This window comes from Theobroma cacao, chromosome 9 (genome assembly GCF_000208745.1).
Source record: "Theobroma cacao cultivar B97-61/B2 chromosome 9, Criollo_cocoa_genome_V2, whole genome shotgun sequence".
In the NCBI taxonomy this organism is placed as follows: Eukaryota; Viridiplantae; Streptophyta; class Magnoliopsida; order Malvales; family Malvaceae; genus Theobroma; species Theobroma cacao.
In genome coordinates this window covers 30,055,122-30,076,450 of record NC_030858.1, presented here as the reverse complement: position 1 = coordinate 30,076,450, position 21,329 = coordinate 30,055,122, and the positions used below count along the sequence as shown (strand labels likewise).

The window sequence follows — 21,329 nt, the reverse complement described above, 5'->3', positions numbered from 1 at the left end:
TAATTTTACTAATACCTTCTTCATTTTTTATGTCTCTGGTATGTTATGTGTGCTAATTATGGATTTAAGAACTTTTCCATGAAATAAGCATGCATTTGCATTGGCAGGCACGAATTAACCCCACAGTACACTTCTTTTGGTACTCTTTTTAAGATTTTTCGTTTCTTTTCTTTTAACTTGAGAATATCTGGCAAAGGTGACTTAAAAGCACTTGCAGTACAAGGTCCAACTGAGCTGAAGTAGAACCATCATCATCATCATCATCATCATCATCAAAAATTTTAAACTCTCCAGCAATAAAAAAAATAATAAAAAACTAAAACATTTCAGTCCAATGACCTGTAACATGAAAAGGAAAGGAGCGTGACACCCTGATTCCATATATAAAATGTCAGCACCCATGTGATAGAGTGACCCTAACCTTGCATGTGGACCTAAACATATAAGACAAAGTGCCCCGTGGTAGATACTGATTGCAAAAAGGGGCATGCTTTTTTTTTTTCTTACCAACTTTCCTAAACCCAACATTCTTCACTTTAATAACAACAACATAATTATCAAAGTTTAACATAAAATAATACACCAATATTACCAAACCCCATCTTCTGATTTTTTTTCCCCCAATCTTGCCCCTCCCCTCAATTATTCAGCCTTCAACGCATTATCCTTCTCAAGGTTCAACTTCCCAACAAATGCTGTGTTTAATGTACACATTTCTGACTTCAAAGTCTCTTCATACAGTTCAGCTTTACATAATGCTTTTATCACATACGGTTAAAAGAAGATGCATACATGACACTGAAATAAATTACTATCCCTACTTTCTTCTGCTTTTGTCTGTTGGAATACACTAGTAGAGGAGAAAAGAGAAAAGCCCTACACTCAAAAATCAGTTCATCTATTCTTTTGGTATCCAATATGCATTTGCTGTTAGTAGTAATGTATTGATGAAGATGATGATGATCTTCTTGCAATATTCTCTACGGATCTACTCTTCTCTGTATAATCTGGCTATACACATCTAGTGGATTCTTCTTGTATATGCTTCTCTACTTTTCTGCATCAGTAACTATTATGTCAAAACATTATAGGGATGACATTGGACTTGGAATTCAAAAAATATACGTTCATAAATTATGGTTAGTCCTTTCTGAGTTCTGACCGAGTGACCGTGCTTACCTTTATTTCCTACAGATCATTACCTTCATGCCCTTAATAAAACCTGAGAAAATGTAAATAAATCTCAATTACAATAACATACCGTCTGCTCTGATAATCATAGCAGGAGAGATCAAGGTATAACAATGTTAAAGTAGTGATAGTACCTTGGCATTAAGAAGTGGATAACTAAATGGAGGTCATGTCGCTAGTAGAAATGATGGGCAACGATAGGTCATTTTCAGAAGATGAAGTAGCGCATAAAGCGGGACTTCCATTTACTTCCACCAAAGCAGTAAAATTTGAGAGGTGATTCCCAGCAGATTTTGTAGGGGAAGCAAAAGGGCTATCAGGAAGTGCATGCTCTACACTGCTTTCATGACATCTATAAAAGAAACGGAAATAAAAACAAATGAGGAAGACAACTAGAAGACAACTGACTTTAGAAAAGCCCAGAGACAGCAGCATATAATAAGATTTGAATAAAAATAAGAAATATAGTATCTATACTTGTTGGGAAGTTTTATCTAAATTTCAAAAATTAAGTTCCATGTTGTTCAGGGACATCATACCCTTCAGGGTTGGAACAATCTTTGGTATTTCCAACTCCGCCTTTCTGAACACATGCAGAATTCACTTCTTCCTGATCAGCAGCAGTCATTGTTAAGGGAACAGCAGCAGCTGTATTATCACCATTTACTGCCACAAGAAATAATAGAAAATCAACCACAGCAAAGCTTTTTTCCAATCCTGGATTTGACAAGCTCAAACAGATTGGACAACTTATTTGGATTATATTTCCATTTTTTGAACAAGAGAAAAGGAAACTCATCCACACATTCACAGACACAAAATACCAAAGTCAGATACACAATCCAGGAAAAAGATAATAAATGAGATAGAACAACTGAGTCTGATTAGCTAACCTTCTGAGACTTCTTGTTTAATGCTGTCAGATGGATGAACATTTTGACTGGCATGGGAATAAGCAGGCAAGGAAACAGAAGCACCAACAGAAAGGCTGCGTTGATGATGATGAATACCATCATTCTTGAAATCTGGAAGTTGCAAATTTATGAACCTTCTCCTTTGCAGTTCTATAGCTTGCTGGACATCAGCTTGCTCTTCCAATTTTCTTCTCAACATCTCACGTGCATCGTAGACAATATTTGCCCCTGTATATAAAGAGAAATTAAGAACCTCAATTCTAAAGTAAGAATAAATAAAACAAAAGAAAAGGTCATTTTAAACATTCCGTTCCCTCCTATCATTTCACCCAAAAAACCACATGAAAAGACAACCCCACTAAAAGCCATGCCTGTTTGTTTGCTTACCAACATGATGGTCATACAGCTCTCTAGAGTCAAGCCCTGAAGGGCTTGAACATGGAGAAAAGTTCCCCCTCTCAAATTGCTGTTGAAGGTGTTGCCTCCTGCAATAGTTCCATTAGCAGTTATATAATTAACGCAGGATGAGGGCAAGATGCAAGATAAAAATGCAAACAAGAGAAGATGCCATACTTGTCAGGAACTTTTCCTTTTTCCTTGTAGGGCTTAACAAGCACACGTGAATCACAAATGAAATGGGGGTTTCCTCTGGTCAAAATAAGCTTCACAGTCTCTGGATGGACAAAAGTAACAAAACCAAACATTCGCTTTTGCTGGTATGGGATCCTCACATCTTGCACTGGTCCAAACATGCTTTAAAAGATACAGGAAAACTAAATTAAATACACAAACTTAAAACTTACAAAATTTATAAACTTTTGTTCCAACTAAAACCACTTTGGTAGGTCCTTGTCAGAATTTTGCAACAAAAGAATCGAGCAATTGACAATGACATAAATTTATATGGAAGCCTCAGCTAAGTACAAGTGGATATACAGGCAGGGTTCCTTTGCTCAAAATCCTACTTTACCACAATAAATGCAATATTCTCAATCCCCTTAAATGTCAAAACCCTATGTCTATGGTATAGCAATACAACCTTCATAGTAAAGTTACAGTATTTGGACTCAGTCAAATAAATTGTCAATTCTGCTTCTCCTACAAATGCGTATATCCAGCAATACCCATCTCTGACCCACAGAATTGTATATTTTGTCCATTCACCACCACCATGCTTATCATACAGCTTAGCTGCAGGGTTTTGAAGCAAGCAAAGTAGGTTTGACCAAGTCCACCAAAAACCCCAGCAGCCCCAAACCTTTCCTTTTTCATAAGAAAAACAGATTTTCTTATAAAATGCTTTCCTAATATGCTGAGTACGGGTAACCTTAGCACACTGCTCCTTTATATGTGATGTAAAATTGACTTTGCTCAACCATTGATCCCTCTTAGGAGTAAGATGACTGCCTCTCCAAACTTGTAAATCTTCCAACTCATATTTCCTTGTTGAACACAAAATTGTTCTTTAACGTCCCATTTATCCTCTAGAACAAAACTAAAATAGACACAATGAAGCATTGCATATATTGACAACTGAGTTTTGCCAAGTTTCGGGTGGTCTCCTTTTGAAGATTTTTATCCACCAGTAAATATTAAAATAAGAACATGCATCAAAGAAAAAATGTGAAGTCCATTGAAATATGCCTCCAATACTTTGTATAGTCCTTCTACTTTAACAAGCACTATTGAAAATTTAGCATGTCCTTTTTGTAATAATTTGCTTCTAGATGGATCATATTAATTGACTATCCCCTCCTTACCTGCAGAGTTCAACAGCAATTAAATTGTGTTTAGGATAGTTACTCTTAACATATCTTCCAATATCATACATCTAATAATGGGATAAACATTTACCTGGAGATGAACAGTAGTTAGCAATTAAGTATGGTGCATTGCAAATAGATGGTCAGGTATTCAGAAAAAAGTATTTAGCTACTATAGTTAATTGAAAAGGATACCATGCCAAGTCGCCCATTATGTCCTACGAAGATACAAATGACTCTATCAAAGTTAATGCAACAGCTAGACAAGGCAGCAGGCTTCAAGGCTAGATCAAATCCACCATGGATTTTCAGCCACTAGGTATATTATCAGTATAAGACTAAGTTAATACAGTTCAACTGCTGTCGCACATGAAGGGTAAAAAAGGAAAACCACAAGGCAAGCATTAAAAGTTAACTTTACCAGGTCAATCTTCTTTTAGCATGTAAAATTACTTGTCCCCACTGCAAACCAACAATTAAAAGCAGAACTCTTTACCCCCTTAACATTTTAAATTGATATAATCCTTGACATGCATGGTGAAAACAGCTGTAATTGCAGATTCTAGTACAACATATAGATCACAGCTTCTGTAAGGCACCACGTAACCATTATAGTAAGGATGCCAAACTGCATGCCATGGAAAGCAGCACCATAGCCATGGTTATAATTATAATTGCAACATCAAAACTAATTCTATGGTACACTTAAAATTCAAAATGCAGCTCCCCACTCAACAACATGCATTGACTTAACATAAATCACGAACCGCATATATGATCAGAGAAAAAAAATGCCTGACCGTTTAGAAGTGCAATAGATACCTGAAGTAGTTTGAAACATCTTCATCTTTAAATGTACTCTCAGCTGGAAAAGTCAGGTAAATCTGTTTTGAAGCCGAGTTAGCTTTTTCTGCCATTCCCATTGTCAAAAAATCATTCCTCTCAGATCGGCTCTGGGCAAACTTGCAAATTTCTTCACCCAACATCAGTGCAGCAGCTCTGCACCACACCACAATGTACCAAATTAAATTTTTTAATTTGGCAAAAAGCAAGCTACGCCTGTGCCCATGCTATGCTATGGTTTTTAAACTAACCAATACTCCCACCAAAATAAGACCAACAAAATTCATAAATACAAAACCCCAATGCTGAGCTAAAATCAAATTAATGAACTTTATGCATCACAGCATCAAAAAACAAAGACAAAGGCCAATTGGATGTCTGTACTATTCCAACAGGAAACGTGTAATCCACAAAAAATAAATAAATAAAAACTGACTAAAAGAAACTAATTCATAGCAGCAAAACTACGAAGAAAGGTCAAATAGATAATATATAATTTATTTTTGGGTAAATTTTATGTAAAACCAAAACAAACACTAATGCAGAAATCTTTATGGATCCCATAGCCACCAAAATAAACCCGAGATTAGAGCAAAAAGTAAGAGCCTTATACATGACAGCCAAAAAAAAAAAAGAAAGGTAAGGCAGCACGAGACAAAATAGGAAATCTCTAATATACCTCTGGGCATCAGTTTGCTGTTGCAAGAGAAGATTCATGCTTTTTCCATACGCCAAGGGAGAAGAAACACCAGCCATCAACTGAGCAGCAGCCAATCTTTGCTGATGAGCTGCTCTCATTCTCATCATTTCCTCATGTTGATGATAAAGAAGGTCCATTTTGCTAGGTGAACCAACAATAACTCCATTAACATCAACATTATCTGCTAAACCACCAACACCGTGTGAAAACTTACAATTATCACCATTCTTGCAAAATCCTTTAGCAAAATAAAGACAAGGCTTGTAACTACCCACAATACCACCAAATCCACCAGCTTCTTCAGCTGTCCCAAAACATGCATCACTTGCTGAAAAACTCCTTCTATGACCAACAAAGTCCTCATTCCTGGACGAGGAAGAATCATTCAAGAATGAAAAATAATCACTCATTTGATTCTCATCAATCAAATCAGTGTTGTTATCCCCAGTCGTTGGAGGAACTAAGACAGACGCAGAGCGGATATTTTCATAAGAAAGGAAAGGACTTGAGTTTGGGCTACTAGAGGAAGACCAAGAAGGCACCTTCTTGGAAAATTCCAAGAAGCCATTTCTAGGAATGAGCCTAGGAGATGATTGAGGAAGTGGGTTTGGGGAATTGTTGGAGTTGGAGCTGTTAGGTCTTGAGATTGGGTTCAGAGAAGGAGGAGTAGAGAAAGAGTTCGAAGAAAGTCCTAAGTGAGTTTTAGCCTTGAAAACAAGGGACTGTAGAAGGGTTTCAGGACCAAAGGCTAAACGCATCAAGTCCCTGTCTGCTAAGTCTTGAATAAGGATGTAACCCATGATTTTTGAAGCATTTTCTGGGTCTAAACTTTTGATTTTGCAGAACAAGACGTTGGTTATATCACAAGGATCCATGGAGGCTTTTCAGTTTTTCTTGTTCTAAGGTTTATTTTGGGTTCGAGAAACAATGGGGTTTGGCTGCTTTTCTCACTCGGACAGGAGACAGTGAAGGGAAGAAAGAGAAAAGGAGTGAGGGTGAAAAGGAAGTGGCGTTTGTGGGGTTTTTGGGTTTTCGAAGTTTGTTTTCTTTTTCTTCTTTTCAAAAGACTTAAAAAGAAATGAAAATGACAAAAACCATAGTGAGAGAGAGAAAGAGATGGCAAAATGGGTAGGGTTTTGAAGCGAAACAAGAGCGGGCTTCTTCTATTCAAGGACTCTTCTTCTCTTCTCCCCTCCCCTTTTGCCCTTTTTCTTTTTTTTTTTTTTTTATATTTTCCCCCTCTTAAAACTATCTCAACTTTCAATCAAGTCCTTCAGAATCATGTCCTCCTTCATTATGCTATCATATATCCGTACATCACCCCATACGAGTCTTCTTCTGTCTAGATTCATTTTTACTAATCCATTAATCTATTTTCTATTATATAATATGAGATAATCATTTTTTACTTTTAAATTTTTAAATATAATTGAGTAATAAATTCGTAATAAAAAATCCCACCATCATGCCACTTTCGTTAAGTTCCATTCTCATTGTCATTATAATTCCATTAATTATCTTGTGGTAGACGTCTTCTAATTTAAATATTAATTAGAATATGCAATTTGCATCATGATATTATCAACCTCTAATTAAAAATCTTATGCAAAGCAGTAGCATCAAATAATAAAGAGATGATATGGCCTTTTATGTCAATTTCGATTTGTTAGATTACTAACCGAGTAATTTTAGAAAAAAAATATAATATATTTGCGTCTGTGTACACATATGACCTCTTCTTTAGAACAACATATGTTAACAATGATTTATTTTAAAATAAAATTATGATTAATAGTTTACTAATTATCATTAATTAAAACATCATTTATTATTTTTATGTATACATGGTAATAACGTAACGTTAAATGTTAATATAGAGAGTAAAAAAGGCATTAGATATGTCATCATATCACGTCATCAATCATCATAATATACAAACATGTCACATCAATACCACATAACATAAATAATAAGTGATATTTTTAATTAATCATAAAAACTTATTTATCTCAAAATAAAAATATAAAAAATTATTAAATAAAATAACAAATTATTTATAAAAAATTGAACAGTGTAATAACTTTTCTAGATATTATGTTAAAAATTAATGAATACATCCCATCTCTACCACAAGTACAAGGGCCATGCTCCATTAAACTTGTTGTTCAATTAATACCGGAAAAAACAAGATTAATAATATACTTTGGTTTTGTAAGGCAAATTAAGTATAATAGCTTGATAATACAATGGATGATTGCTTGCTTAGGACCACTAAATCTCAAAAGGAAAATTATTCATATTTAGCTCTGTTTCAAATTATTGAAAAGGAAAAGGCAAAGAAATTCATTGAATTTATCATTATCTAATCATAGATTAGCCGTTTTAGCTGTATATCACAATCATTTGTAGCCTATTTATATCCACACGGAAATCTATTCAAAATAAGAAATTAAAGGGGAAAGTTTTGTCCATCTCTTAAAAAGTGAATTTAACAATTATTAAATTTTTCTTATAAAAAAGTGTGTTTTTCCTAACAATAGTAGAAATATCCTTTTTTTGTACATGATGGATAGATTATACTAGTAATTATTATTTTTTCCATTTATTCTTTTTTGGCATGAAAAAAATAAAACACTAAACTCAGATCTTCTATGGCTAATTGTGAACAAATTTCAATGATAATAAGTAACATTTTAGCAGTTTATGCAAAAACTTGTATATGTTTAGGCAGCAAACAAGTAAATTCAATGCAAGCATAAAATAGGTTGAATAAATTACCTTACTCATGGCTTCTCTTGAGAAAGAGAAAACTTTGTTTGAATTTAATTAAATCGGTAAAATAACAATATTTAAATTCAAAACCGGACTGAATAATGACCCATTCAAGATTTTGTATCAATGGATCAATGATTTCAATCGTTGGATTATTCAGTTTAATAATATAAATTATGTAAAATAATCTTAATATTTGTATAAACGATAATTTATGATATAAGAATTAAAAATATTCATTATTTTGAAAATTTACAAAAAGAAAAGTTTTACAAAAAAATAATTTTTACCATTTAGTTTTGTCTAATGAATTTTTTTTAAAAGAATAAATTGCATAAATATACCTAGTGGTTTGACGTTAAGTAAAAATGCTCCTTAGGCTTAAATTTTAACAATTAACCGCCTGGGCATTCATTTCGTAGATTAGGGTTGGATGTTATTATATCCTAAAAATATGTTTGGTTCAAGGAATGGAATAAAGAAAAAATAAAATAATTATTTTGTGGTAATAAAATATAATAGAAATAGTTATTTTTATGATGACTTTTCTAATGTTTAGTGGTAAAAATTATTCTGGATTAACAAAAGAATATGTAATAAAAGATAAAAATACCCTTTATTATTATATATAATTTTTAATTTCAAATATTTACTTTTATAATTTGTTAAAAATATTAATAAATTTTTATTTAAAACTTAACTATGATTATTTTTTTATTTTTTAAAATATTTTAAAATTTATTTAAAATATTAATAATTTATATTAATATGATTATTTTATTCTTTATTTTATTTTTGAAACATTATAATATTAATGATATAATAATTAACGTTTTAAACTTTATTAATTTTTTATAAATTATAATTAAAATTTTAATTTAATTTTAAAATCTAAATTGTTAAAATTTTCATTTTTTTAGTTTTTCCATTTTTTTCTTTTTTCTCTGTCGATCGACTACCGAAGATGTGGCTAGCATAATATGATTGGATCTGATCGCTAAAGTGCCATATTAGCACTTCCTACAAATCGGCGTTGATGTCGCCACCACCATCACCCTCTACCATCTTTTCAACGGTGGAGGGAATTTAGAGAGAAGGAGAGTGGTGGAAGATGGGTAGAGAGAAAGAAAATGTGATAATGAAAAAAAAATTATATTATATAAGAGTAATTTTTGAAATTGGTTAGGGACATTTTTGTTTAATTAAATTTTTTTTCTTATTCCCACATGCTTGAAATAGGCATTATTGGAGGGGAGTTCGGCCTCTCATGGAATGGCCATTTTATTGAACTAAAATGTAACATAAATTGATAATAGGAATAAGGGGAGAATGGAAACATGCGGTAAAAAATGAAAATAACCTTTTTAACACAACTCATACAACCTATGAAAAACTTGAGCTAGGCAACAAAACTTGTTTAATCTCATCTAAGCCCTTTCTTTCGACAATCAAACATGAAAATCGTTGGATTATGAAGTAGATGAGTCATAAATGGTCGAGGGTTAGTGATCCAAGTAAAATTTAGTCAGTATTTGGCAAAGAACCTTGGGCTATTTCATGGGATTTATGCAATGGGGCACCATTTGTACAAATCTCACATCATATTCATTGAGGTTTTATTTGGTAAAATTAAAAAGTTTTTAAGTTTATATTTGTAATTATCTTGATATCGTCTTTTTTGTCCGTAGCAATATCTACCTTCTAGAGGTTCTCTTTACTTGTTTAATAACTAATTTTTTAAAGTAAGAGAGATTTTATCTTAACCTTAAAAAGGTCATGTAAAAGATTCTATATGAGCTTTTGAAAGATAGAGAGATATATTATAGCTTAGAGAAAGAATTTGTATTGGTGAAGTGGATTTGAACTCCTTAACAAACTAAGGAAAATGACGTAAACACCAAGAGGAAGGGTTTACCTTCTACAAATTGCATTTGCAAATTTCTCAACCCTATTCTCTTTATTATTATTATTATTGCATTAAATTCATTGGTTGGTTCTCATTAACTTCATATTTAACGCATTTGTATTTTGAAGTTTACATTGTGAAAAGAATTTTCAAAAATTGAATTCACCCACCACTTAGATTACTCAATATATTTGAGTTAACAGTATATTTATGTAATTTATTCTTTTAAAAATATTAAAAACAATAAAAGAATTAATAATTATTATTATGTAAAAGTCAAATTAAGTGTGACTTTAAAATCATTTTTTAAAAATTTATATTTAATGACCTAACTTAATAAAAAACTCATCGAGTCATCGATTTTTTCATAAACTCATTGATCAATAGGAATTTTTTCAAATCAACCTAAATTAAGACTGGGATCACCCAATCTATTGATCTAACTGTTGGATTGATCCAAATTTAGTAACTATATTAAAAATAGATGAGTCTATAACTGAGCACACTCTTTTACAAAATCAGTTGGCCAAAAAAATAAACTTATGCAAAATTAAATGCTTTTACTTATTTTTTGGTACAAAAATAATTGTACTAATCACTTTTATAAGGGAAAAAAATAAAATATATAGCTGCTTGATTATCCTAAATCAATCTTAATTAATCCAAATTTAACATGAAAATGAAATTGTCATTAATATTAACACTCCAAAAATTTTTTTTCTTCAAACTGAATGCAAAATGCCATAGATTTCTCCTCTTCTTATACAGAAAATAAATTTTATTACCAAATCTCTCATGTTTAACAACAAATCTCACCCTATTCATGTATCAAAGTATTTGATTCATTAATTAATATATAATTCTCTATCTAAAAAGTAAAATTAATACCCTCTTTTTCTAATTATAAAAAAAACTAACCCCATCTATGCTCATGCATTTGCATTTACTATATCCAAAAAAGTTCACTTTTTTGGATGATTTTTTGAAGTTTACCTGACAAGAATAAAACAGTGCAGTAAAAAAATATTGGTCTACCCAATTGAAAATGGGAATCACCAAAATTCTGATGACTGCCACATCCAGTAGTAAATATTCTAAAATCTATAAGTACTGCCCCAACTCTGTTAGCTTTTATAGTGCACGTTGCTTCCTTCCTTTCCTTCTCTCTTCTATTTTATTTTACTTCGCTGCTGACCTTCTTCTACTACGTCGTGATGTAATCTTTTCAAGATTTTGATGCAAATTAAAAAATTTAGTAGCCTCAATGATTTCTGTGTCAGTACGTTTTCTTCTTTTGCATAAGAAGATATCTCCACCGTCTGATGCATTTGAAATTTTTGCTGTGATTGGTGAATTTGGGATTGAAGGGTGGAGATTTGGTATCTGGGTGTGGGGACACGACTTGGAAAGGACAGTTTCAGAAAAATTCAGTCACATTCAAGTTTGGGTCAAAGTTGCTCCAATCACTTTCTCTTTGAACAATGTGGAGGTTTCAATTATTTTTAATTTTTTTAATCATAATAATTCACTATGCGTAATTATTTCTCTACGGTCCTTGTCAGTTGTCAATTATATATATATATATATATATATATATAAGATATGGGAAATGTTAGCTGATTAATGGTGATAAGGATGATATTTTTTGAGAAAAAAATTTATAATTAATGTATTAGTTTTTTTAATTTAATAAAACTAGTCCATTAATTGTAAATATTTTTTTTGTTTTTAAGGGGTGATTATAAACACCCGTTTAATTATTATTTACACCGAATTCAAAAATTATAAACATCATTTTAATATATATCTGTAAATAGTTTGTAACATTTCTTTATTTATAAAAAGAATTATGTAATAAATGCATTANAATTATATATATATATATATATATATATATAGATATGGGAAATGTTAGCTGATTAATGGTGATAAGGATGATATTTTTTGAGAAAAAAATTTATAATTAATGTATTAGTTTTTTTAATTTAATAAAACTAGTCCATTAATTGTAAATATTTTTTTTGTTTTTAAGGGGTGATTATAAACACCCGTTTAATTATTATTTACACCGAATTCAAAAATTATAAACATCATTTTAATATATATCTGTAAATAGTTTGTAACATTTCTTTATTTATAAAAAGAATTATGTAATAAATGCATTACGGCTTCATGAATAAAATAAAATAAAATATTAAATAATAATTTAAAAAACTTTTAATTAGTGCTTACAAGCAATCATCAGTTAGACCTTATACATTTGCATAAGTGGGCTTTGTCTAGGATCCTTTTGTTGTAAAAAGGTAAGGTTTACCCAAACAAACCTAAGCCTATTAAGGTATGAACTAGGAGGCCCAAAATGAACAAATTGAAGGAGGGTTTCTCATATTTTATTTTTCTTTTTAATTTTACTTCCAAATTTATAAAATCATCTTGTGCGGGGCTCACATTTTTAATCCTAAACACGTCTATATAGTAAAAAAAAATTCTTTACTTATAAATAACCTCAATATAGATTCCATCTATTATTAAAAATGAAATTTGTAACATTTTATCTTAATTATACGACGCTCTCATTTCACTGGTTTTTTCACTTCACTTACAGGGAAGAAAACCGACATTAATGCTAATTTATCTCAATCTTGATATTTTTCATGAGATTCCACATGGATGAAAACGAAAAGGAAAGTGACCTAACATGATTGAAAGCCCTTGCCCAAAAGTCCAATATTACATCTGCTGTGTTGCCCTTGCCCTCATTTCTTTATCTTATCTCTCTTTTAAGATTATATAAAAGCCTCAAGTGCATGCCATTCTCCTTTATCAACTATACATTCACTTTCCCCTTACCTTTGATCCTTTTTTTCCGTAATATAAGAAAACCACAACTCATCTAATCATTAGTGGGGCCCCCTTATCATAAATTTTTTTTATAAAATAAACAGAAAAAAGGGGAGCTGAAATCATGGCTTAATTAAGTAGAAACATATGATGGCCCCTTTGCAAGAAATTATGGAAACCCATTTCCCACTTGATTTGCCGAGCTACAGAGCAGTAATAATCACTGCAATATTTGAGGAGCAATATCAAAACATATATGAAGTAAAGCATGATTAAATGATGCATTGCCACTTAGCTCCTCAGTCCTAGTCACCTAAATTACAAAGCATCCAGAGGATATAATTGCTTAGCTGTATCAAATGTCAAATGTCAAATGTCTATATTCTTTCTGATTATGACAGGGCGACAACAATGAGACTACTCAGCTGGAAACAAAAGGGAGGCTGTCACACTTATACAGGACCTAAAATATCACTAACCTCCCTCTCAAATTTCTACCTTTGTACATTGGCATATATGTTCATCATTTTGACTTTATAATTTAAAGTTAATAAACCAAGTTAGGCACACCAATATGTTATTTTTCTTTGCACTAAAGTTGGCCTTGGCCAGCTATTTGGCATCAAGATTGGGGAAAAACCCATGCTGACATTATAACTCCACCACTGATGAATGCTACTTAAACCAGAGAAATTCCTTAGCCATCCTTGAGCATCTCTACATGTTGCACAAAAGATTAAAAACATAATCTGCTAATTATAGCTAATAACCCAAACCACAAGCGAAATTTCATAAAAAAAAAAAGGATAATAACGAGTTAGATAGTACTAAATTAGAACTGATTAATCTTAGCAACAACCAACAAAGCGACTTTAACAGACCAACATGTATATCTATGAGGTCGGGGAGCAATTTGAAATAGAGCTGGGAGTGTAGGCAGCACAGCATTTAAAACTTAAGAGCACATGTAGACCCAACATGATTTAAGATTATGCCAAAAACATATGGGCACCAACACCCATAAAACACAAAAATCAGAACCAAAATATATAATAACATTTAAAAATCTGAATGAGGTTAAAAGACTGAAAGTGAAAGGAGTGAGTGGTACCCAGATACCATTCATATAAATTGTCAGAACCCATGTGACAGTGTGGCCCTTACCCATTCATGTCCACCTAAAAGAAACCACAAAATGAGACAAAAGAGTCCCCTAAAGTAACCTTTAATCACATGAAAGAACAACCTTTGCTTTACCTCCTTTTTTTTTTTTTTTTTTTTTTGATTATATATATATATTTCCCCCAAACACCTTTTTTGCTGTTCTGCCTGTGTCATCATCTAATGGTTGACAGATACTGCAATACCAACATGAAAACAACAATAAAAACTTATAAAAAGTGCCCGAGTCACAGCTTTTACCCTCCACTTCAACCCTTGCACTCCTTTCCCCTTTTGGGTCTCCATATCAGTATAGTAGTTATGCTTCGGCTACAGTACTTTAAAACTTCTCGGGGTCTCTACTTCTGTACACATAGTGACATGGAACTATATCCTTCATACAGATTTCATTTATTTGTAGTTCCTTTTTTCACCTCACTTAGAAAAAGGAGGGTAAAAAGAGTAGCAAAGAAAAACAGAAGGGAAATAGTAAAATTACAATATCATTAAAGAGTTACTAGCTTTTGTTTCTTCTACGATTACTGTGTGGTCCAGCACACTCACCTACAGGAAGGGTCACAGTAGGGAAAGAGAAAGACCCCACTCCCATAAATCAGTTCCTCTGTCCTTTACCTATACATTATGTATTCATTGTAAGTAGTATGTATTGATGATGATGATCTTGCTGAGATCTTGTCTACAGATCTTTTTCTTTGTTGTGGGTATGGTTTTGGCTATACAGCTAGAGGATTTTTTTTTCTTATAATCTTCCTTGTATAATATGCTTCCCAATGTTTCTGCAAAGATAGAACAAAACAGTTCAACATTATAAAATGATCATATTTGACCAGAATTTCAAACAAGCTGTATGCATGTGCTCGTAAAAAAGCTTGATAGTTAGTCTCTTACCATGGAAAAGTCAATTTCCCCCTTTGCTGGCCATGCTCACCTTTGCCAACTACATGCCAATGGTTCCATGCCCAGAAGAATACCTTTATAGCAAAATTAATCACAATAATTAACTTTCCTTTTGCCTTTGGATAAAAGGAATGTTTTTTAAAAGCTGCGGCAATGATAAGTGGTAATAATACCTGGGCATTTGTAGAAAACAAGATTTTAGAGAAGCCATATTGAGGCTGGAGGTGTTGGCCAGTGAAGGGTTACTGTTAGAGCAAGATGTAGTTGGACTAGTGGTTTTGTTGTCAGCCTCTACAGAATTGGCAGAGAAGACAGTGAGGTGATCACCAGCTGATTTCTTAGGAGAAGCGAACAGGTTATCAGGGAGAATGTGCTCCAAGCTGCTCACATGAGAAAACGCCTTAAATTATGCCAACAATGAATTAATACGTGTAAACATTCATTCAAAAGCTAGCATAAAGCAGCAGAATTTCACACAACCAGAACCTGAACATTCTGTTTTCTACCACCATTCTACATTGGAAAGTCGTGTTTTATACCTTTCAGGGAGATCACTTTCTTCAGTGTTGGCCTTCTCCTCCTTAGTATTACTATTACCAGTCTCATTGATGTGATTACAACCTGGATTCACTTCCTCCAGCTGCTTATCGGCATTTGCAGTAGCCAATTTGGAAATAACTGTGACTGGGCTACCACCGTTCTCTACAGCAATAACGTAAAAGCATATTGATATATTGAACTCCAAAGTAATTTTGTTCAAATGGAGAACAAATCAAAGCCAATATTAAACAGTTTATAATGGTGTTAACCTTCTGGGTCTTCTTGATCAATGCCATCAGCTGGAAAAATGAGTGCTTGATTGTTGGGAGTATGAGATACAGTCGGTGAAGGAATAGGGGAGCCAGTGGACAGACCATGATGGTACTGAGGATGATTATGATCCTTGAAGTCCAGCAGCTGCAAATTTATTAACCTTCTTCCTTGAAGCTCAATGGCTTGCTGCAAATCAGCCTGCTCTTCCAATTTCCTTCTCAACAGCATCTCTTGAGTATTGTTGTACAACATTCTTGTTCCTAAATACGGTCAAATCAAAATAAATATTCACCAAAAATTTCTGCAATTTGAGATAAAACAAAGGCCACTCTTTGCTGTTGCCTTGTTTTACTTACCGAGATGGAAATCAAATGGCTCCCTGGAATCAAGCCCAGACGGACTTGAGCATGTGGAATACTCTCCTCTCTCCAATTGTTGTTGCTGATGTTGTTGCTTCCTACAAATTTGATCAATGAGATAAATTACATCTCTGGAGAAAGCAACACAGAAAGAGCAAGAAAGATTAACAACGAAAAAAAAAAGGGGAAGGGCGAGGGCCTTTACTTTTCTTGGACTTTCCCCTTCTCCTTGTAAGGCTTGACGAGCACACGAGAATCGCAGACAAAATGAGGGTTTCCTTTGGCCAAAATGAGCTTCACTGTCTCTGGATACACAAATGTAACAAACCCAAACATCCTCTTTTGCTGGTAAGGTATCCTCACATCTTGCACTGGTCCGTAGATGCTAGGAGAAACAAAAGGAAACAATCTTTTAACCCAGAATTCCACAATGAAAAACCCAATGACTAAGTAACTTACCTGAAGTAATTTGAAACATCTTCTTCCTTAAAAGTACTGTCAGCTGGAAATGTCAAATAAATCTGTCTAGAGCCTGGATTAACTGATCCTCCTAACCCCACTGCTGCAAAATCATTTCTTTCTGGACGGCACCGCCCAAACTTATGAAGCTCATCTCCCATCATGAATGCTGCCGCTGCTGATCTGCAACGACCAATAGCAATACCATAATGAGTCAAGAAACCAATACCCATTAAATAAAAACACTCTCAAAACAACCAAAAAGTTGCACCTAAACAGTGCAAGAAGTTAAGAGCTAAAAGGTTATTAACAAACAAAAGCTCCATGCATTTACCTATGAGTGTCATTTTGTTGTTGAAGAAGGAAATTAACACACTTGCTGTATGGAAAAGAAGCTCCAGCCAGGAACTGCGAACCTGCAGCTAGCTTGTGTTGTTGTTGCTGCTGCTGCTGCTGTTGTTGAAGAGCTTTTGATCTAAGCAACTCTTGGCACTGTTCCAACTCATTAAGCTTGCTTGGAGAACCCACAATAGCAGCAACATCAGCACAATCTCCATGAAGAAACCTACAGCTAGTACCATTCTTACAAAACCCTCTAGCAAAGTACAAACAAGGCTTCCATCCAACCCCAGAATTCACATCTTCAGCCCCAAAACACAGTCCAGGAACCGAAAAACTCCTCCTATGTAAAGGAGAATCAGTGTAGCCAGTTGGACTCATTGCTAAGTCAAGCCGAGGATCAAACAAATCTTCAGGTTTTGAGTCGTTGAGAAACGAAAGATGGTCCTGGAAGTGGTAGTCATCAATGAATTCATTGTCATTGCAGGTATTTCCACATGAAGCCATTGAGGGTAAAGATCCAGAGCCATTTGCAATGTTACTGGTTCCATTAACAATACTGGCATAAGAAAGAGAGGAATTTGAGCTTGGACTGATGGGACGATGGCTAAGAGGAGGCCAAGTATTAGTGGATGGAGAAGAAGGGTTCGTAATTTCAAAGCCATTGGTGTTGTTGGTAGCGGTAAGTCTTGAAGAAGAAGGGATGGATAAGGCGCTTGGCCTGGAAGAAAAAGGAGAAGAAGAAGGAGTGCAAGGAGTTGGTGGGCTTGAGATGGAAAATCCTAGGTGTGTTTTGGCTTTCAGGATTAGAGAGTGGATAAGAGCTTCTGGTCCAAAGGCTAAACGTATCATTTCCTTCTCTCCATGGTCTTGAATGAGGAGATAACCCATGATTTTTGAAGCATTTTCAGGGTCCAAGTTTTGGATCCTTGAAAAAACTATCCTTGTAGCTTCATATGAATCCATGGAGAAACGAAAATCCTTTTTTTAAAAAAAAAAAACCACTTAGCTCAAGTGCTAAAAAAAAAAATCAGTTCTACAGAGAAAGAGGGAGAGAGAGAGAGAAGGAAATGATAGAGAAGGAAAGAGGATGAAAGATTACAAGAGTGGACTTTGCTTCAAAAGGGCAATGATGGGTGTGGGTTAATATTATTTTATTTTAGTAAAAACATTTTGAGGTTATAAACAAAAATGTAATGAGCTGAAGCTTCCTCTCTCAAACCCATCAAAGAAGGGAAAAAAAAAGATAAACAACAAAAACTAATTAAAAGGGGAGAAGAAAGCTTGGTGTTGGAGAAGAAGAAGAGGAAGCAATGAAGGGAAAACAAAAGAATCCAAGGTAGGTGCTTCGGAGCTGCTGCTGATGCTACTTCTGGTCTTTCTCTCTCTTCCTTACTTAAAAACTTAGAACCACAACTTTTGGTGGCAGTGCAAAAGCCTGCAGGCAACCTTGGGAGAGTAAACTCACTCTCACTTTCTCTGTTTATTTTGGTTTTTCGGGGTTCATGGGGGGGCTCTTTATTTTTCTTTTCCTCCCTCTTTCTACTTTATGTTTTTAAATTTCCTTTAAAAGGGCATTTGTCTTTACAGAATTGGACAAAACAAGGCCAAGTGGGGGAGTAGATTCAGATCTGCTTCTAAAATCTTGAAAGGGAAATTGTTTTATGGAAACACAACCCACCACCACACCACTCGCCTTATGTTATACTAACACCCGCACGCTTAAGTACTCCACATTTCATTCTCCATATTCAAATGTTCTTTTCCTTTCTTCTTCTTCCTTTTTTTTTTTATCAAATTATATAATTAGTCAATATATTATCTTAAAGTAATAGATTATTTTAAACTTTTTTATTATTTATGTGATATAGTATTTTATTATACTTACATGATATTAAATCTGTTGACATAACATCTAAAAATGATATAATAATTATTATATGCAAACGTAATTTGATCATATTTTTATGTTACTTGTGGTAATTAAAATAATAAAAAGTATAACAATTTGAATTTTAAACTTGGACAATTAATTACTCGTGAGGTGTGCTATTTTAATTTGCGGCTGTTAGAGGTAAATATTTCCCAATGCTTTCAAAATTTAAAATTGAATAAATCCTCTTATTTTCTATAATCTAGTAAATATTTTAATTCAAATTAATAATTATTTTCTCTTTTAGATTTTTCCTTTCTTGGACATAAATTTAATAAATTCACATCTTGTTTTTTTCATAACTTTTATATTTAATAAATTAAAACAATTTTTAATGACATTTTTTGGCAACGAAAGATTAGGAGCTCCAAATCTCGAATTGTCCATATTCTCTTTTTGTAAAGGAAGATATGAGACCGTTAAACAATCCTTTAACGATATTCTTCAAAAACGTCAAATGTTTTAACTCGTCAATGCTTTTTTCTTTTAAATGAAAACACGTGATAGTTAATAAAAAAAAGTTATATACTATTAATTAACTAAAAACATGTCGTTAAAATATTTTTATGATGTTTTCTAACAACAAAGTATTGACAACTTTAAATCTCAAATTATTCATTTTTTTTTGTTAAAAAAGATAGAATGTTAACTAATTTTAAAGTAGATTTTTGACTTATCATCGACGCTCTAACTTCTTTTAAGTGAAGACAAATATTAATGAAAAACTTACAACTGAACATAAATTATCAACATCTATTTATAATATAAATTGATTTATTACAAATACTATTGAATTTGAAAAGAATTTATAAACCTTCACGATTTATAAATTAATATATTTCTCATTTTTTTATAGAGTAACTACTTAAATTTTAAAATCAAATCTTTCTATTTGATTTAAAAATATGAAAAATAAACAAATAAACAAAAAGAACACACAAAGTTTGAAATGTAAAAGAAACAAAAGGAAAAGAGGGGGTGAAATTACTATAAAGCATGCAAGTTGAAAAAAGCTAAAAAAAATACTAGTAGTGAAATAATTGGGAAGTGAACACACGCGTTTTTACAGCGCGTGAGAAATGAAGCCTTCAGTTGCAAATTAGTGCACGTTCACTTGCATCATTCTGACAAACTTCTTCTCCCGTACTGTATGATGTAATTTAAATTGGATTTTCATTTAAGCAGCATAGGTTTTGATTTTCTGCATGCGGCCCCATGGAGCACCTTAAATCTCCACCGAAGGATTTAGTTTTAGATATTGTGAGACCCATGGGAGTCTCTGTCATAAATCATACATCAATAACGTAGATATTTAAATTAATTTAAAGAGTTTCAAATTGTACGAACTTACAACATTTGATAACGGAGGTATTACAGATGAAATAAAATATTATAACTCTCGTAACAGTAAAAGATAGAATTAATTTTTTATTTGTTATTAAGTATGTTTTTTAAATTATAAATATAAATTCATAATTTATAAATTTATTTAATTTTATTTTTAAAATTTTAAATCGTATGAGATTTGGTTTAAGTATTAACCCGTAACACTCTTCACTTTTTTTCTTTTTTATTTTTTTATAAATTAAATTAAAATTGTAAAAAATACTAATTAATTTGTTTTTTAGTTTTTTTTTCTGAGTAGCTATTTTAAGCTTAATAAAATAATATTTTTAAAAAATATCCATAAACAGTTTTTAATATATGTGGTTGTGGTTTTTTTGTTTGAAGCCATTATTGGTAAGGAGATATTGGTAATTTGAAATTTTTGCTTCTGAGAAGAATAATTCAATCTGAATTGTCAATATCAAGTGGGCCCGTATCTAATAACTAATGTCCTAGTAGAGGTTTCAATGAGGCCCAACTCGTCAGTCGATATAAATTTACCAACTGGGCTTGGATCATAATAACCTAATTATTTTGTTTCGGGTACAAAATGAAAATTTATTGGCTTTTAAATTATTCAATGAGAAATATTTTTATTTTATCTTAAAATTTGAATTCAAATTTTTTAAATTAGAGTTTTAAGCTCTAACCTAAAAATGCCCCATTGAGATAATCACTTAGTTATCTTTCAAATCTTTATGTAATTAATTTATGGATAAATTATCTTTTTGATTATTTAATTATTCAAATATTTCTATTTGGATAATCTAACTTTAAATAATAATAACATTTAATTATCAATATATATAAATTTTATTATTTTAATTATGTGATTGTTAAAAAATTAAAAAGCTTCCATTTAACATATCACGTCATTATTCATGTAAACTATTTTGTCACTTGACAATAAAAACCTTAAGAAAATAATTAATTTTTAAACAAATTTTCTTCTTGTGTCGATGTCATGTGGCGAAGCAGATTACCTAAGTGGTGAGTGAGAGATTAGTTATCTTTTAACAATTAGGTGATAA

General features: G+C 32.4%; 2 protein-coding genes across 3 annotated transcripts; both read right to left on the bottom strand.

The window, feature by feature from the left end:
• On the bottom strand, positions 359-6,450 carry LOC18589895 (zinc finger CCCH domain-containing protein 55). 2 transcript variants are annotated; one of them, XM_007015071.2, is made up of 9 exons: positions 5,391-6,450; positions 4,691-4,867; positions 2,679-2,858; positions 2,493-2,590; positions 2,085-2,333; positions 1,731-1,857; positions 1,326-1,543; positions 1,180-1,222; positions 359-1,057 (listed from the first exon to the last, which is right to left on the bottom strand). In XM_007015071.2, exons 1-7 carry the CDS (start codon positions 6,284-6,286, stop codon positions 1,348-1,350), a joined length of 1,923 nt encoding a protein of 640 aa, XP_007015133.2. In that variant the 5' UTR covers positions 6,287-6,450; the 3' UTR covers positions 359-1,057; positions 1,180-1,222; positions 1,326-1,347. The 2 variants fall into 2 exon arrangements, with proteins under 2 accessions (XP_007015133.2, XP_007015132.2); XM_007015070.2 differs by having other exon boundaries at positions 1,731-1,839.
• On the bottom strand, positions 14,469-18,489 carry LOC18589893 (zinc finger CCCH domain-containing protein 53). Its single transcript, XM_018128118.1, has 9 exons — positions 16,975-18,489; positions 16,641-16,823; positions 16,387-16,566; positions 16,179-16,279; positions 15,819-16,082; positions 15,549-15,711; positions 15,183-15,389; positions 15,001-15,083; positions 14,469-14,888 (listed from the first exon to the last, which is right to left on the bottom strand). The coding sequence occupies exons 1-8, from the start codon at positions 17,943-17,945 to the stop codon at positions 15,050-15,052; spliced, it is 2,103 nt and encodes a 700-aa protein (XP_017983607.1). The 5' UTR covers positions 17,946-18,489; the 3' UTR covers positions 14,469-14,888; positions 15,001-15,049.

Bases quoted from the DNA above. Each gene is read 5' to 3' on its own strand.
- LOC18589895 (XM_007015071.2), bottom strand. From the start codon at position 6,286: ATGGATCCTTGTGATATAACCAACGTCTTGTTCTGCAAAATCAAAAGT. The intron at 1,858-2,084 runs GTTAGCTAATCA...TTCTTGTGGCAG, and splicing joins TAAACAAGAAGTCTCAGAAG to TAAATGGTGATAATACAGCT. The intron at 1,544-1,730 runs GTATGATGTCCC...TTTCTTTTATAG, and splicing joins GATTGTTCCAACCCTGAAGG to ATGTCATGAAAGCAGTGTAG.
- LOC18589893 (XM_018128118.1), bottom strand. From the start codon at position 17,945: ATGGATTCATATGAAGCTACAAGGATAGTTTTTTCAAGGATCCAAAAC. The intron at 16,280-16,386 runs GTAAAGGCCCTC...TCAAATTTGTAG, and splicing joins AAGGGGAAAGTCCAAGAAAA to GAAGCAACAACATCAGCAAC. The intron at 16,083-16,178 runs GTAAGTAAAACA...GACCGTATTTAG, and splicing joins GCCATTTGATTTCCATCTCG to GAACAAGAATGTTGTACAAC.